The 18,542-nt window shown below is 39.5% G+C and overlaps 1 protein-coding gene across 1 annotated transcript in view; it reads right to left on the minus strand.

Annotated features, from left to right (window-relative positions):
* Positions 1 to 18,120, minus strand: part of PRIM2 (DNA primase subunit 2) — a 104,084-nt gene extending 85,964 nt beyond the window's left edge. Inside the window, exons 1-4 of the mRNA XM_069851479.1 lie at positions 17,959 to 18,120; positions 17,212 to 17,315; positions 16,818 to 16,897; positions 11,346 to 11,466 (exon numbers count right to left, since the gene is read on the minus strand). Of these exons, the coding sequence (XP_069707580.1) occupies positions 11,346 to 11,466; positions 16,818 to 16,897; positions 17,212 to 17,315; positions 17,959 to 18,115 (462 nt within the window). The 5' untranslated portion in view covers positions 18,116 to 18,120. The remainder of the gene's footprint in view (positions 1 to 11,345; positions 11,467 to 16,817; positions 16,898 to 17,211; positions 17,316 to 17,958) is intronic.
* Positions 18,121 to 18,542: the final 422 nt, after the last annotated feature.

The raw sequence follows: 18,542 nt of genomic DNA on the forward strand, positions 1-18,542 counted from the left end.
TTAAGTTTGTTGCCAGTTTAATAAACTGAAACCGGTCTTTGCTTTGCACAAGCAAAGAATAATAACAATGGGAAAAGGATCTTCCCTTTTCAGTGACAGCAGGTGACATATTGCAGCTTTAAACAATCCAACACTTCATCGTAAGTTTTTGAGACTTAGAAAAAATGGAAAAATCAGACATAAAAAGGGAAGGCATGAGAGGAAAGGAAGGAAGCTAGGGTTTGGGACAAGTTGGATTATTTCTAGTTTTCTTGCTTTCTATGTGCAGTTTTTTCATTGATTTTTAATCACAGAATTGTCCTGGAAACACAAAGACACATAAATTTAGATTAAAATATGAATAATTTAATAGGTAAGTCTTGGTTAAACAAACACTGGCAGTGAGGCAATCCAAAAACTTCAAAATAAACTTTATATTCTTATTCTGTTTTAATGAAGAAATAAAGATGCATGCACACATTATACTAGTATACAGGTACAACTACTGAATTTTGCTATTTCTAAGTGTCCCAGTAAGGAACAAGAGCTCAATGCATAAGACCTTTCCTCTTCCAAGACCCAGTTTCAGGTACTTAGGTGCACATGTCACTGGTGTACTTAGAAAATGTACTCAAAGAGCACAACACCCTCCTCAAAAGAGATGGCGTAAGTCTCTCAATACCATGCTATATTGCAATTTTAGAGTATGAAACAGACAAAAGAATCATTTCCTAGTCAATCTTCTCAATTGCCACACATCACAGAGCTAACAGAAGATCCTTATGAGAAATACGGCAACAAGTTTTCTTCCATTTACAAATCAGGACGCTCATTCCAGACTATTTTACAGAAACTTGCTAACAAACGTTTCTCTAGATTCGGTCACGGGATGAGTAAGGAAGAGTATTTCCATGTTTGCACACCGTCTTATGAAGCTTACGTCGAAACCAGCAACCAGAAAATTCTATTTGCAGTGTAATTACATCCTACACATCCTATCAGCTCTTCTGCTGCTTCACTAAGAAACAATATAAACATTTCCAAAGCTCCTGCATTTACTGCTATGTGGAGGATTAATTCATTTTGGAAACATCCTTAACCTCACCCACTACAAACGCACTTAACACCTCGATTATCCAAAGAATTTATTTTCTTCTTTAATAATACATGGATACCATTTTTAAAAATACACTAATTCTGATTTCCCGATTCTCCTCTTCCTTCGTGCCCCAAAAGAATGTTTAAAATATTTATAGAAGAGAGGACACCTGATGATTACGTTCTCCTTGTTTATACCAAGTTTCTTCCAGGAACACAAAATTACCAACTGCTAAGAACTGAGGATCTACAAGGATCAGGTTAGAACTCACTACTCTTTCATCATTTCCAAGCCGTTAGATAAACAGCAGTCAAGCGTGATCTGGTGGGCTACCATGTGCTAAAGTACATTATCACACAAGTAGTGTGGGTACCTTTCCCACCTCTTCTGTCATTAACTGAAGAACGTTTTGCAGAAGATATCTGTTCTCCACTGTGCTTCTGATACAGCTGCCATTTCATAATACTCTAGAAATCCATCGCTAGAGCAGAACATCTGCCTCAGGATTCAGGCTGTATTCCAAATGATGTCTGGTTGGTTTCAGCTAGATTAGGAGGAAGAATGTTTTTACTCTTCATCTCCTTTTTACTGCAGCCCTTTTTGCAATATTTATTTCAAAGCATATAACTTTTTCAAAACAGGAATACAGTGCACTTCAAACCAGAAAGAGCACGTATAGTAAGTAGTAAAGGATTCAACCTTACCATGGACTCTAAAGGTCCTAGTTAACCCAAACAACAAACCACACAAATCTGTTCAGTAGTAACCATAGCACTCTAGTGCACTAAAGGGGACAGAGGTACCTGTACAGCTTGTAGTTTAGTTTGACTTCAGTTTCACAAGTTGATTTTAAGAAATATAAGCTATCTTCTAAGGGTCAATTTAGATTTCTGCAGAAAATCAACATCTGTTTCTAATCAAACTGAGATGATTACCAAATTAAGACTTCTAATTAGCATTTTGCATCATTTACAACATTTACAAACTGTTGTTCATTAAGTTTATGAAGGTGAAAAGGGACAACCTCAGTAGCTATATATTCTTGATCACTTTTATTACTTAATTCCAAAATTTTATAGAACATCACCAACACCATATGTGCAACACATGCAACTAGAATGACTGCAGCAAATTGCTAGTTTTCACCATGACTAATAACAAAGTCATCCTTATAGTTCAAGGAACCATCAGAGAAGGGTAAATAAAGACCCCTTCACACCCATCCTGCCAGTGCATAGAAAAATTACAATGCATGTTCTCCCTCCTTCCAGCCAACACTTCTCCCTCTAACACAGGTGTCTATTCTCCTGTGAAACAAGCTAAATTTAAAAGTCTGTAAGAGAATACTACAATTCATTTTAAGCCTAAATGTTTTAATCATATTTCACTCCATCTACCCATCTTCCTCCAGCAAGGAAATTTGCCAGTCTGCGGATATGAAGTGTGACAATTCCAATACATGATGAGGGGTGACATGATTGAGAGCAGCCCTGCAGACTTGGAGGTGCTGGTGGGTGAGAAGCTCGACATGAGCTGGGAGTGTGCACTCGCAGCCCAGAAGGCCAATTGTGTCCTGGGCTGCATCAAAGGAAGCGTGGCCAGCAGGGTGAGGGAGGGGATTCTGCCCCTCTATTCCTCTTCTGTGAGACCTCACCCAGAGTATTGTGTCCAGTTCTGGAATCCTCAACATAAGAAGGATACAGGACTGTTGGAATAGGTCCAAAGGAGGCTACAAGGATGATCAGAGGGCTGCAGCACTCCCTGTTGTTGAGCAACAAAGCTGGTGAAAGGGCTGGAGAACAGGCCTTATGAGGAGCGGCTGAGAGAGCTGGGGTTGTTTAGCCTGGAGAAGAGGAGGCTGAGGGGTGACCTCATTGCTCTCTACAACTACCTGAAAGGAGGTTGTAGAGAGGAGGGTGCTGGCCTCTTCTCCCAAGTGACAGGGGACAGGACAAGAGGGAATGGCTTCAAGCTCCGCCAGGGGAGGTTTAGGCTAGACGTTAGGAAAAAATTCTTTACAGAAAGGGTCATTGGGCACTGGAACAGGCTGCCCAGGGAGGTGGTTGAGTCACCTTCCCTGGAGGTGTTTAAGGCACGGGTGGACGAGGTGCTGAGGGATATGGTTTAGTGTTTGGTAGGAACGGTTGGACTCGGTGATCCGGTGGGTCTCTTCCAACCTGGTTATTCTGTGATTCTGTGATTCTGTACGAGGACGGGCTGAGAGAGTTGGGCTTGTTCAGCCTGGAGAAGAGGAGGCTCTGGAGAGACCTTTTAGCAACCTACCAGTACTTGAAGAGGGCTACAAGAAAGCTGGAGAGGGAGACTTCTTACAAAGGTACGTAGTGATAGGACAAGGGCCAATGGTTATAAATTGGAGGGGGAAAGATTTAGATCAGACATTAGGAGGAATTTCTCCATAATGAGGGTGGTAAGACTCTGGCTCAGTTTGCCCAGGGAAGCTGTGGCTGCCCCATCCCTGGAGGTGTTCAAGGTTAGGTTGGATGGGTCCTTGAGCAGCCTGACCTAGAGGAAGGTGTCCCTGCCCATGGCAGGGGGGTGGTATTACATGATCTTTAAGGTCCCTTCCAACTCAAACCATTCTATGAGTCTATGATCCCTCACAGTGTTAGCTCACTAGAATACTCAAGCTGCTTTACAAACAACCCAATTAATTTGGGTTGCAGCCAATTAGTAAGAGTGCTGTACAAAGAACACTACTTTGCAAACTGACCTACCAGCTGGACTACCAAATCCTCAGGCTGCAGTACAATGGCCTAAAGAGTACTATGCACTAGTTGAACTGGATTCCCGTGCTCCTAAGGAAAGAGGTCTCCCTAAGATTTTTCTTACAAGAGGTAGCCATAAACCCAGGCATCTAGAACAAAAAAACAATTTTAAAAAAGGATCAGGCAGTTCTGTGACAAAGCCGTCACTTGGTTTCACTTAAACACATCTTCTGAAACTTAAATGATTAAACTGAGACATTTATTTCTTCCTCTGAAATTAAGTACTTTAGGGCAAGAGTAACCTGCTACATTATTTTAAAGTGCTAGTGGTATACCTGTTTCACCATCCTATTTAACAGACTCTAGCATTTTAAAAAAATCTGCTCCTATGCCTTTCCACATGCAATTTGGTTTCTGTTATGATTTCAAGCATGGAGCTAAGCGACAGAATACATATTTTTAGCGTAACTTTGGCAATAAGGCACTAGTTCCCACTTAGACATGCATCACTTCTGACCTTTGCTGTCACCTGTAAGATGAGCATCATTGGTTTTCAAGCAAAGGGACGAATGTAAGATTCAAGCAGCAGGAAACTAAGATAAAATTCAGAACCACCTCCTTCACAAGTGCAAACTGCACCTTACTTGGACATAGTTATGGATTTAACTTGGCGTAAGTTTCCACACAGTAAAATTAGGGTCTATACAGTTTCCACCTCTAAGCGCTTCTCCCCATCCTATTTGGGAAAGGAAGAAATCATATTTCATGCTTCTGAAGTGCCATAAACCCAGTCTGAAGAACTTTTTTGTATCAAAATGGATAATTACAGTCACAGCCTTTTAGTGATAGACACTATGTTGGTTATATTCTTTTACCCTTTAACTGTCTTTATTAAGGACAAAAACTAGTTTCATTCTCATTAATCCAAATCTGACTTTTGGATCCTCTGTACCCAATAAAGACAGTCATAAAACATGTTTTCAAGAAGCTAACCTACAAATATTTATACAACTGCGCCACTATCGAGATAAATGCTTTTGAAGAAAGCATAATAGTGATATCACAAAGTCTCTCACAGGAGTGCTCTGATCATAAAAATGGAAACAAAAGAAGTTTAATTTCTATTGCTTAAAGCTGCTAAAAAAGTACTTCAACCGCAACATCAAAGAAGAGCTACCATGGAAAAAAAAATTAGCTCCGCTAATGCATTTTGGTTTTTCCTTTTATTTTGCACTTCTTATTCTTTCTTCTCAAATGCTGGCAGACACACTACAGAGCGTTAGCTCCCCCCACTGACTATTTCCATCTGCTGTTCCTTCCTTATTACTATGATCCAAAACATTTTATTGCAATAACGTTCTTTATAACAGCATTAAAAAAAATTAAGGTGTTTAATTTTGCAACAACAGGCAGTTACTCAAAAATAAGGCATCTAACCTAGAAGTTATAAAAGTCACCATGTTTTTTAAATTCCAAGAGGCTTCTTGGAGGTGAAGAAGTTCTAAGATAATTTAAACAGGGTCTTTTATGCTCTGTGGAGAGGAAATAGCAACACAGAAAAATGTATTCAAGAAATATAATACACTTTGAAGTTTATTTCTTCTGCACAGTGTAGAAAGATAACAGAGAACAGAGGCATTGCAGGGAATCTAAATTAAATTATACATCATCCTTATACCACAGATAAAGATATGATAATAACTATTAGTTTTCATTTCTTGTAGAAGCAGCAAAAAGGAAATACGTCTGCTTTAAGAAGTGAACAGTCTGAAGCTAAGATGAAGGAAGGACCACAGGAAATCAGAACAATTGAGAATATGACCACGCATCACTGAAAAATAAATTTAGGATAAAACTTTCTATTCTATTCTCCTCCACACACCAGCATACCAAGTTAAATTCCTGGAAGGTACAGCAACAAATTCAAGTATCTGATAGCACTTAGGAAAAAAGACAAGAGACCAGTAACAGCCCATCTGGATCTGTCAAAAAACGAACTGCATTAATCCAATCTCCCTGCGTTTACAACAGCGCAACAGACCTCAGGGACAGGAAGAAAAAAAAGCAGGTGTCATATTGTGCCAAAAGCTCTCAAAGTCACTCTCATAAGACACTTTCACAAGCAAACGACCAAATAGTTCCACTGAATCTCCTATTATCTAGGTGCAAGACCAATTGGAAAAGCCATGCATGGAAGAATTTAACTTAAAACCAGATTTATTAAGCCAAGTTCCACGATTATTTAGTTTTTAACTAAAATACTACAATTTGATCACTAGCTCGTTCATTAAAATAGGAGTAGATTACATGTTTAAAACACTATGAGGCTGAGAAGACTGCAAGGGCTCTGGAGAAAGGGATCAGACAAGAGCATCGGATCCAAAACTGAAGGCTGTATTTCAGCAGAGACAGCACTGATAAAAGCAGTTGTAAGATCACCTCATCTCCAGCTTTGGAGTCGGTACATTGCGCTACTGGAGGCAGTGGGGAAAATGCAAAGAATACATGACTTAAATATCCATATCATCTCAGAACTGGTATTGGTTCAGCTGGAATATTTTCAGTAGCTGACACTGCACTTAAAAAACAGATGTTGCCCCATTAAAAAAATAGCAAAAGACACCCACAGAAATGACAAACCACTACATGCCAAGAAGGGCTCAAAAATAAGAAAGCATAATTAGAGTAATTTCATATGTAGAAGGCAAATAGAGAAAGAAAAAAAACCCACACCTTTCTCAATTAGTGGATATAACAAGAAGAAACAGACTCATGTTACTGGAAGCCAGAATTAGGTTTGACATTGAAAAAAAAATATTATAAGGAAAGCAAAGCAGCAGCATGATGACTGCCACCATGAGACATGAATGTACAGGTGCTAGGGACTGCACAGGCAAAGCTGTGAAGTTTCTATGCACAAGGCAAATGAAAGAACTGTCATCTCCAAAGTGCTATTGATAGAGTCAAAGATCAAAAAAGAAGAAATACACTGCACTTTGAAAGCAACCACAGAACATTTTGGTGCACCTGAATAGAACAGAGACCTTTAAAACAGCCCTCAGAGAGAGACAAAGTCTGACTGGTTAAGATGAACAAATTTTGTGGCAAGTTTTCACAATAACCAAGTGGAAAAGAACTGGGAAGTTCACTATCTCTTCCAAATCAACACAAAATGTTATCATTGATCTACAGAGACCTTCAGCTGCACTTTCACATGTTGTCTAAGAACAAGTGGTGGGTCTTGGACAGTTAAAATCAGCCAAGGCAAGGCAAACAAAAGACAAACTCAGACCGAAGACTTCAAAAGAGATACAATACTTCTGACAGTGCCACAAAGTAAATGCTGTTCTAAGGAAAAGTACGGATTTGCTACACTAAATATAAGCCAGAAGAACATCCAAAAGAGAAAGTGGGAAAGGCAAAATATTAAAAACAAGGAGGTAGTAGCAAAAAAGTATTTTTAACTAACAGGTTGAGACCATAGGAGCAGTGATACCACACACATGAAAAGAACAAAATTTGAAGAACTGAATCTTATTGCCCTCACCACAGAGAGAGAACAGGTAAGGTAAAAGAAAATATAATAATCAAATTATCCACAGCCATGCTACACAATGAGAGAAGAGAAGCATGACTGAGTAGACCAGAAAGTAGTTTCAGTAGAGGAAGAAAAAGCTGTAGCTGAGAAACATCAGAAGGACCTAAAGCTGAAGTCAGGACAAAGGCAAAGCAAGCATTTTAACTGCTATGTACGGTTAATTTAACGATGAAGACTGAACACAACACTGGCAGGAGAATCCATTACTTCAAGACAGACAGTGAGTTGTTAAAATTTCTTCAAAATTTAAATCCTGTGAAAAGAAAGATTATGAACAGCTTAAGTGCATTATCAGTTTCACTGAAGCAGCCTACAGTGTGGAAGAACCTCCCAGAATTTAAGAGCAAGATCAGACATTGTTTTTGCTGAGATTTGTATTCAGGAAGCACGAATGCAAGATGCTGAGATGGATAAGTCAGAGGGTTAGACTGATTTGAGAAACCGGAGACAAAAGCAAAATGAGTATGGCAGACCTATTCCAGGAACTAGAAGCTAAAGGCCCCAGAACATGTGGCATTTGCCCAAAAATTAATTAGATAAGTGACAGTTCCTAGATGAAAACGTTTATGAAAAGGCAGTGAAGAGGCAAGTTCTGTTCGCTGTCATTTAAGAGAACAGAAGATTCAAAAGAAGGTGAGGAAAAAGTCAAATTCATGGAAAGAAATAAGTGTTAATAATTACAGAAATTAACAATTAAGTTAAATTCACAAAGAATGAAAAGAAAGATAATTTAGACTTTGGCTAGTAGAGTTTCCTTTTAATTACTACAAATACTAATTAACAGTAACTGGCATGTCACTTGCCAATCCAGAGGACTCCACTTCTTACTACTCAGCGAAGCTAAGATACCACTATGACTAGGTAACTTTTGACCTAATTTCTCCTTTAATGCTACAAGGCACAAGCTGGCAGCTATTAGAAGGGGAAAAAAGAAGCAGAATATATTAGATGTGTCTATTCATAACTCAGAAGCATGCAAAAATCCAACCTAAGATCTAGGAGTTACTGTGCCATATGACATGTACAGACATATTCTTGAAGGGCAAGAAAAAGATAAGCAGCATGCAGAGAAAAGAATAAATTTATTCAATTTTTAGATGTTGATTATAATTTATGAATAAGCTTTAGATTATGAGCTTACTTCCCCAGTGTTAGGTCCTATAAGACCAAATGCACGAACAATGGAAGCTCAACACCTTAATTCAGGAATTTCTAGGAATGGTAACGACCCAGATGCCTTGCAGTTTCCCTCAAACCTACGAATTCATTGAAAGCTTTTCAGTAACAGCTTGTGGTAGGTAGCATAAATATTCTGTTTGTGTCAAAAAGGCTATCAGAACATCAAATCAATAAACTAGGACTTCTTTCACACTATGAAGGTCTAAAAGCAGTATTAAAACAAAAAATTGTAAGTATACTCATTTCTCAAGGGTTTCTGATACAGGCACGCATAACCAGCTACCAGAGAAAACAGAGAACAAGTTAAAAGGACAAGTTAAAAGGTTGGAGTAGATACAGAGGGACGAATGAGGAGGTGCATAGGTAGCAAGGCATGTGGAAAACTACAACCAACCTCACTGATATATGACAAATGGGGGCTTGGGCATACAGTCAACTGAGTCCAAACAGGTCTCGTATTGCAATCCAGTATAAGTAAAATCTGACACTCCTAACTTAAATAAAGGAAAATTCAAGATGCCCACAGCTTGCGGCAAGAAAAACAACCTTCTCATTAAAACCCAAGTGTCACTTAACTGTAAAACCATTTACTTTCTATAATTCCTTACTATACTGAAGAACTTAATTTGATATTAAAATATTTTCTTCAATGACTATAATATTTAAAATATTCACCGTATTTCTCTTTAAATATCTTTAAAATCTATATTAGTGGCTTTTACTGCCAGAAACTGTCAGGCATCATTGCTGTAATTACTCATTTATAGTAAGATTTTAATGCTTTAATCTCCTAAATTAATGTAAATCTCAACTGCACACCTGTGTTTGCATATTCTCTTTGATGGGCTCTGTCACCTTAAATGTCAGCATTTACTTCTCTCAAGTGCTGCTTGAGGATTTCCTGTGCTCCCTATGTGACTGACATTACACACAGACTATTTAATGTGCCTTGAGAGCTGAAAATTACATACCATACATAAAAAGCTTCAGTATTTCTCTGGATGATGACAGCATTGCCCCTTAAAAACCTTTTTTCTTTCCTTTTATTTTTTTTAAGTACATAAAGTATAGAATAGACTAAAAACATTCTGAAATACCTTCAGAACCATTCCACGATTCTCCTGTTACTATGATAGAAAACCATTCAACATATCATGGGAAAATATTCCTAAAGTATAGATTAAAAATAAGTAAGCTATCAAAACAGGGAGCAGATTAGTAAGTATTTCTTGTTCAGTGATGAAGGAATATACAGCAGAATCTCCCTCACACACATTGATGCTAACATGTCAAGAAAGGCAATGTAGCACTCCTTTCCTTTCAGAACAAGGAAACATCAAAGCAAGAAGCTCTCACAGCTGAACATATTCAAAGGCTGACAAACCACATAAGACTAAATTAACATAAACATATACAGGTGAAAAAGGAGTGAGTCACAGATGCACACACGGTGGTTTTCTTCTTTAAAACAAAGCAAGCTTAGTTTTGAGGGAAGACTATTAACCAATCTTTCAGTCTCTTCTCCCTGAAGTACTTCCCTCAAATTTGATGGACACCTACAGCAAGCCACCTATGAAGCACCACATAAAAAGATTACAAACTGAAGTCCAGAAATTAAAGTGTCAAAACTGAATCTGTTTTAATTTTTAAAAAGATATCTAAAATATTTAAGTGTTTGAACAGCACAAGTTTTAAATCATTTATTTTCTAATGCCGTACTAACAGCTTTAAAGCTGTTCAGAAAACAAATTAGAAAATAAATTATGTAGTCACGACAACTAGTCTCATATAATATAAAGTACACCAGATTGTATTATTTCTGTACTATTTCCAGGCAAAACAGGACTTCATTAACACATCTTTCCTTCTGACCCCCCCCAAAAAATTGAGGTTTGGTGTTCCAATTAAAAGCCCGACACTCACTACGCTATGCAGAGTGATTTAACCAAAAGAAAATAGTTTCACTGCTGTCTCAAAATCTGGGCAAAAATTAAAAGCTGAAGCAGGTTACTATCAGAGATGTTGAATACATCCCCTCAGAAGCTGAGCCCATTGAATTTTTCAAACTCCTAGGTATCAATAGCAAAATGCCAAATAATCCTCATCAGTCTCTCCCCTCCAAACCAAACTATTCTATGATTCTACACTAGCAAGAAGCCAGGATCTTAAAAGTAGTTAGTAGAGTGCAAAGGTTCTAGAGCAAAGTGCACTAATAAAGACATATGTTGAAAAGAACTATTTTCCAGTGATCTGGTGAGAACAGATTACACACACACTTCAGGTTAGTATCACACAGCCATTGCTTTCTAAACGCTGAAACCTTTATGGTGAATTATCACATAATTCGTCATTTACATGTAAAAGAACACAAGGTAATTCTGACCCGAGTGTTATTTGCCCTGATGAACCCATGAGACATACAAATGCTGTATCTGACAAACACAGACTAGATCTAACTCGTCCAGAATCTTCATTAAAAAATACCTATCAGATTCTGTAAACCATTAACTTACTTTTGTAATTACATGTGTTTTTCAGTAAAGAGTTGGTTAACTGGAGCAGACTGAGCTTCTCTTGTTGCAGCACAAAACTGCACCACAAAATTCCATCAATTAATTCTCATTACTGTGGCATGGACGCTATTTCCGAAGTTCAGAACTGCATTTTTTATTTTTTAAACAGAAGTACTAAAACTATCTCAATGAGGCTATTAAAAAAGCAGACACATGCAACATAGCACAAATACACAAAGTCACATACTTACAGCTTCAAACGATAAGTTAACATATTCCAGAAATTTCTGTCTTAAACTGTCAGTTAGTTCATTGAAGCGGTATCGCAAAAGATCCATTTCTTGTTGAAGAAACCAACGCCTGAGATCCTCACTGCAAACAAATAATCAAAGAAACATAGTACATTTTCTAATTACACATTCTTTCTGTATAAACTAGATGTCAAACCTAGTGAATACAGCATTAAACATAACACCATCATTGGCAAGGGACCCACAAACCGAGGAGAAGTTAAGAAACCTTCAAGAAGGAGCACTCAATCAGAAAAGAAGAGGCAATACACAAAGAAGCATGACTGCAGATATTCCAGAAGAACAGAGGTAAAACTCAACACTAAAAACTGCTTGTGGGTATGAAAACTGTTGGCATCTTTTAAATGGTACTCACCATTTCTTATTTGGCTTAGATAAGAAAACGAAGCACAGATAACATTCACTTCTGGTATTCAAAGGACAGATTTTTGTCTGCAGCACGGCACAATATTTCTTTATTGTGCAAGTAAAGTCACAATTAATCTGAGGAGGCAAACATCACAGGAGAAGGACTTAGGGGTGCTGCTCGATGAGAAGCTTCACATGAGCCAGCAATGTGCACTTGCAGCCCAGAAGGCCAACCGTGTCCTGGGCTGCATCAAAAGCAGCGTGGCCAGCAGGGTGAGGGAGGGGATTCTGCCCCTCTGTTCCTCTCTTGGGACACCTCATCTGGAGTCCTGTGTCCAGTTCTGGAATCCTCAACAGAAGAAGCATATTGAGCTGTTGGAACAGGTCCAGAGGAGGCTACAAAGATGATCTGAGGGCTGGAGTGTCTTCCATACAAAGACAGGCTGAGAGAGTTGGGCTTGTTCAGCCTGGAGAAGAGAAGGCTCCAAGGAGATCTTATAGCAACCTTCCAGTACCTAAAAGGAGCCTACAAGAAAGCTGGAGAGGGACTGTTCATAAAAGCTTCTAGTGATAGGATATGGGGAAGCGGATATAAGCTGGAGAATAGACACTACGAAGAATTTCTTCACCATGAGAGTAGTGAGGCACTGGAACAGGTTACCAACGGAGGTTGTGGCTGCCCCATCCCTGGAGGTGTTCAAGGCCAGGTTGGATGGGCCTCGGGTAACCTGATCTAGTGGGATGTCCCTGCCCATGGCAGGGGGTTGGAACTGGATGATCTTTGAGGTCCCTTCCAACCCTAACTATTCTATGGTTCTATGATTCTACTGATATAACTTTTTCCTCAACACTCAGATTCCCAAGCATCAGCACATTACTCAAAGCTGTAACAACTAGGTAGCAGAATACTCGTAGCAAAAGCCACCCTGTACCTACAAGCACAGAATGCAGGTGACACCGTATCTTGCTGTCACTGGGCATACTTTCAAACTGTTCTGAAAGCTACGCTCTGGGCTACTGCCATGACAATTCACAGAGAACAGAAATACTGCAGTCTTACGTGTTCATCCTACAATATTTAAGCATGTTCTCCCATAGGAGACCAGTGAATTAAAACAGAGTTTTAGTGGTTTTGTTGTCAAAACCTCTGCTTTAAGTAAGGGTTGGAGAAATGTAATTATTATTCAAATTATAATTCCAGACGGAAAGGCTCTGTTAAGGTGCTTTGTCAAGTATAACCCTGCAGACAGTTTCAGTGGTTGGGATGTATTAATCATCTGTGGAACTTTAAAGGGAAGTTAATGCCTTTACAATTGATCTTCTGCATTCTGTGATTGTCTTAGACAGTAACAAAATCCCAGGATGTGACACTTCTACTCTTTTCCTAATTCACCAGCTTTACACTGCATTTGTTTCCTAAGCCAAAAAAAAAAATAGTTACTTTGGCAGCCAGCCAGCCTCATGTTCCTTGGCTCCTTCAGGATCTAATACTGTAATCCCGTCTTCATGCTTAGCTTACCAAAACAAAAAGTATTCCTGTTATCTCTAATAAAATACACATACCTACTTGGATTCTTCCTATAAGTGACAAACCAGCTGATAAGTTGTCTTATGTTACTGTATGTGTCCAGCAAATACTTTAAAACTGACTGCCCTAGGAACATCACCATTATGGTATTATTTTGTTAACTTTTTCCTTATGTCTTCACAAAATTTTACATCATTTCTAAACTGAACTAGCATACTCTTATGAAGCATCAACATAGAAGCACTTTAGAAAGATGTGAAAATGCTCCTCACTCTGGAATCTAAGACTAGCAGCTCACAGTCCACAATTAAAAGTTCAGTTACAGCTTAACATCAATTTGTGAAAAGCCTGAGCATGGGGCAGAGCTCTATTTTACTTGACAACCAACACCAGAAGATTCCTTTGAGATTATGTTAATTCCTCAAAGTTTAAAGGTAGACAGCAAGGGGAACATGGCTACAGAAAGCACACAGAAGTAAATGCCAGTCAAAGTAAGAGGCAGCAATTTCAGCACACAAATCTAGTAAATCATATAAAAAAAAACAGCAGGAAGTAGAGAAAAGGCCTTGGTAAGCTGGATAAAGAGTGCGGGTCTCCGTTATATGACACAGATGACAAACAAAAATGGCCACAAAAGTATGTTTCAAAGTTCCTGAACAGAACAGGGAGTTTCACTGTCAGAGGAGAGGCAAGAATTATTGCTTCTATCTTACATAAGAAAAGTGAAGATTATGCTTCTGTGACTTCAAAGATTCTTCATGGCTAATCTGATAAAGAGAGATGCAAAAGAGAAGCAAAAATGCACCGCAGTGGCCAAGAGGCAAGTAAAATTCTGTTTAGAGAAATTTAGAGACTCTAGACTACACAAAAAAGCTGATGTAAATTTGTACCCCTGGGTGGCACTGTTGGCCAACTGGAAATGTAAGAAGGCAGTGTTTTGGGGAAGGAAGAGCACAGAAACATCGCATCCCTGAAACAGCTTGTTTCAAGACAGAACGAAGAATGCTGGGTACAGTGCTTAAAATGCTATTTTCCATTTTATGAGTAAGCATTAAGTCCATCTTTTCAAAGAAACACAAAAGCTAGTTTAAGTGGAAACTGACTATCAAGCTGCTTTCTTGAAATGCTGCATCAAACTGTCTGTATATAAATGGCAACACAAAACTACATTTGCAAGTAGTTTAAAATAGTGCCCTGGAGCTCTATCCAAGGCCCCTCCTTGGGGCCTTGGGTCTTTCCGGCTATCAAAGACAGGCTCTTTATTGTTGATGTTGTGGCCTGGAATAGATTGTATTCATTTCTCCACAGTGGTTCACCTTCAGCAAGCTGCCCACCTCTGCCTTACCTACAGCCTAGCTCTTACGATATTTCCCTGAAACACAGGGTTTGAGCCATGTCTCCCATTTATCTCCTAAGCAAGCACTGCAGTCAAATATGCTGTCGTGCAAACAGCCAGGATTTTCTTTCAAAAAGATAGCTTACAAAGAAAAAGCAGTCCAATTATCTGCATTTGTCATTAATTCTAGAAGATTCCAGAGCCATTACAGAGATGCAGGGCAGGGGAAAGAAGATGTCACATCAGTGACAAAGGCAAATGTTTAGCCAAATCGTTGCTTGGTTTCTCTGCCCACAGCCTTTCACTCGGCATGCTGGCCGCTGTCATTCACATACACCCTCCTCCCTTTTCAGCACAGTGGACACAGCTTAGTGAATTCCACTCCTGAACCAAACACTAACATTCTGGCTTTTGCTGTGTGGCTTGTATTGCCTTGCGTGAATCTGACCTAAGCTTATTTTTCTTAAAGCCGTAAACCTAAAATAGCTGCCTCTTGAACTCCAGATGAGATTCTTGCCACCAGACAATTCTACCTTCCAGAACGGCAGCACTTTTTTCAAACGCGTCACTACCAACACCCCCAAAGTGTCTCATTTCTCACAGAAAAGCAATGTCCCCATCTAAATAATAATTAATTGCTTACCGTTAAGTTTTACACGAAGAGATAAGGGAAACCAAACTGACTATTCAAAATGCCACTAGCTGCATAATAAGAAACATTAAGTTTTCAGGGGCTTTTTAGTCCCAGACTATTTAAGGATACTACATTTTAGCGGCTTTTGGTAGAAACTAGTAATACAGGTAATGCAAGATATTTTCTTGTAAATATCAGCAGGACCAGTATGACTAAGGGAGTTTACAACACTGTATACAACATGAGCACTAGAAATAACTGAATATTACATTTGTTATTCATAATCACAACTAATACATGTAGAACAGAAAAGAGCAGCAGGGGTTTCAGTTGTCATTCTGTTATTCAACTGACTCCCTTCTTTCAGGATTTTAAACTATATTATCAGAGTCACTGCAGCAAAGGCTGCTGTTTACCTTCACACCCACAACTTGTTCCTCATTGTACATACATCGCAGATCCAGCTGGCTCATCGATTACATACACCAACAACCTGTTTTCATTACAGCCCAGATGTCTTTTGTAAGGGCAACATGATCAGATGGAAATAATCTGGAAGATATCAGGGTAGTTTAAGTCACCCAGAGCCTGTCACAGTGAGATTTCCTCCATGTGGAGGCCTTGAGGCCTCTAATACTTCCTGTTCTTATCAGATGGTCGGTAGCAGGCACCTACCATGTTGTTAGCCACACTTTGGCCTCTTCTCCAACACTTGCCCTAAACTCTCAACAGTCTCCTGACCCATTCCAAGGAAAAGCCCCATCCCTTCCAGCTGCCTCTCTTTCCCTAGAACACAATCCCTCCCACTCACTTTCCCAGTTTGTTCTTGCTTATGAATCTGTACCCACCCATCCACAGCAGCACTTCAGTCATGTCATGTATCACAGTATCACAATATGTATTCTACCACACTCACGTCATTTAAACAAACTAAACTTCAACTTAAAGAGCAAATTAATTAACAATTCAAATCAGAACACACTTCATATTGCCAGTTTTAATTCTAAAAAAGAAGGCTGCAATGGCAAAAAGTCAGGAGTTCACACAGATGAATAAGAAAGCTGCTAACAGATATAAAGCACTGACAACCTCTATAATTTCATTCAAAAACTACTGGTGAAGTAAAAAGAATGCATTTGACAAGACCAACTTTGTTCTTCAGATTTCACATGACAAAAATCTGCAGTGCGACTATCCAAGGCAATGGATTAGGGCAAAATGCATAATGAGTGGAGGAAACCTCAAATTCAGATGGCATTTTTAGTTTGTCAGGAACAAGGCTCTCTCTTTAGACAACAATATGAAGCCTATTTACATAGTCAGGTCTTTGACGAGTAATCAACAGTTCAAGCATATACAGAAATTAAGTTAAATTATCAATCATTTAGAATGCCTGAGAGTTCAGGTTGAAACCAGGTTCTTAGCAAAAAAAACCTCTGTTTGAGCCTACATGCTTACTAGCCATGCAACTCTAAAATAGCTGTAATGTCTGCAATAAAGCAATGTAGTATCTGTATACATTTAAAATTAATAGTAAGAGTACAGCATCATCCAAAAAGTACTTACGTCTGACAGTAAGCAAGGCGTAATATGAAATGAGAGATATGGTCTTTTCTTCTTGCCTCATAATCGTCCTCGACCAAAGCCTACAGAACATATGATTAAAATTATTCCAGAGAAATAATCTCTTCCAGATTAAAAATCCAGACTCAATTTATCATTGCTGTTCCACAGTGCATTAATACTCATCTTTAAAACAATAAATGCATGACTACTAAAGAAGGGGGTTGTCCTAAAGAAGAAGAGCTATATACTCTCAAAGAAGAACTACATCTCTGACAAAATGACAGAATTTAATTTTTAGGAATAGTATTTCATCACCTCTACTTTTATTCAGAATTCTTGAAACTGCAAAGAAAATAAAGCGCAAGAGAGTTCCCTTTTTATTTTTTGCACTTACTTTGTAGGGAAATTTGAGTTTCCGGAGCTCAGAGCCCAGCTTAGTTTTGTATGACTCGTTCCCTTTTGCATAGGTCACACCAAGGCTTTCAACTACTTTGAGCACTGGAGAAAAAAAAAGATTAAGTCCACATTAGAGACAATACATACCACAAATGTGTTGAGAGACATGCACAAACTCTGGTAAGACCACAGGAATTGCTTTTAGTGGTATGGGGAAAAAAAGAGATAGGAAATCTGGGGGATAAGGTGTGGCCCACAAGTCCTGAACACTTCACCCAGCTCCAGGATCCATACAGTCAACAGGGAAAGGGGACAGCTAATTGATGGATCAGTCCCTGAACACTGGTTTCCACTGTAAGGACAGAAAGCTTGGATTCACTGTTTTTCAGGAGTCCGGGGATCCCTTGCTCCAACCACAAAGATCCAAATTGCTGTACTGAGAGACACTGAATATGTCACAACACCTAGAAAACGAAACATGCTCAGAAAAAACACCAGTGTAAACCAAAACTTTACAGTCCTGGCTGCTGTGCACCACTTGCAGCTCTCTCAAATACCTAAAGCAACATGCTTTCCTTTAAAGAAAGGTCATTTCAACAAGAGCAGGCAGCCAGTTCACATTAATAACAGAAAAAAATAGCATCTAAGCCCACCCAAATTACACACATCCATGACAGGATGAATCAAAACCTTGGAAAGGAGGGGAGGAGGGGACAGGGATGGGAGGGCAGGGAACGCTACGCACGCCTCAGGCGGTCGATGGCAAAGCTCTCAAACTCCACCAGTGAGATGTTTTCTGTGGGGGGGTCCAGGTAGAACTGCAGACTGTGAGGATACAGATCCCGCCGGTCTCCTGCCAGTCGGGAATGCTTCAGCCTTGCTCGGCCACTGGAGAACTCCATCTTCCCCACTGTGGGCCTGCGGGCGACACGGGCGTTCAGCCACAAGGGAGGCAGCACTGGGGAAAAGGTGGCAGTGGCCACAGATGAAGCCCCCCCTCCTCCCAGAGAGACCCATCCCCTGCCTCCCATGGCAGCCTCGTCCCCCCCTCCATCCCAATACAATAAGTAGTTAGTATCACAAAAAGTGGAGCATTTTTTATTTAAGCTAGAGTTAAGTTTCATCTGAGTAATTGCGGTTTTTTGGAAGTTAGACAGAATGTCCCTCTGACAGCATTTTTCATAGAGTCATAGAATGGTTTGGGTTGGAAAGGACTTGAAAGATCATCCAGTTCCAGCCCCTCTGCCAGGCGCAGGACACCTCCCACCAGATCAGGCAACCCAAGGCCCCATCCAACCTGGCCTTGAACACCTCCAGGGAGGGGCCAGC

Source organism: Phaenicophaeus curvirostris, chromosome 2 (assembly GCF_032191515.1).
Source record: "Phaenicophaeus curvirostris isolate KB17595 chromosome 2, BPBGC_Pcur_1.0, whole genome shotgun sequence".
NCBI lineage: Eukaryota > Metazoa > Chordata > Aves > Cuculiformes > Cuculidae > Phaenicophaeus > Phaenicophaeus curvirostris.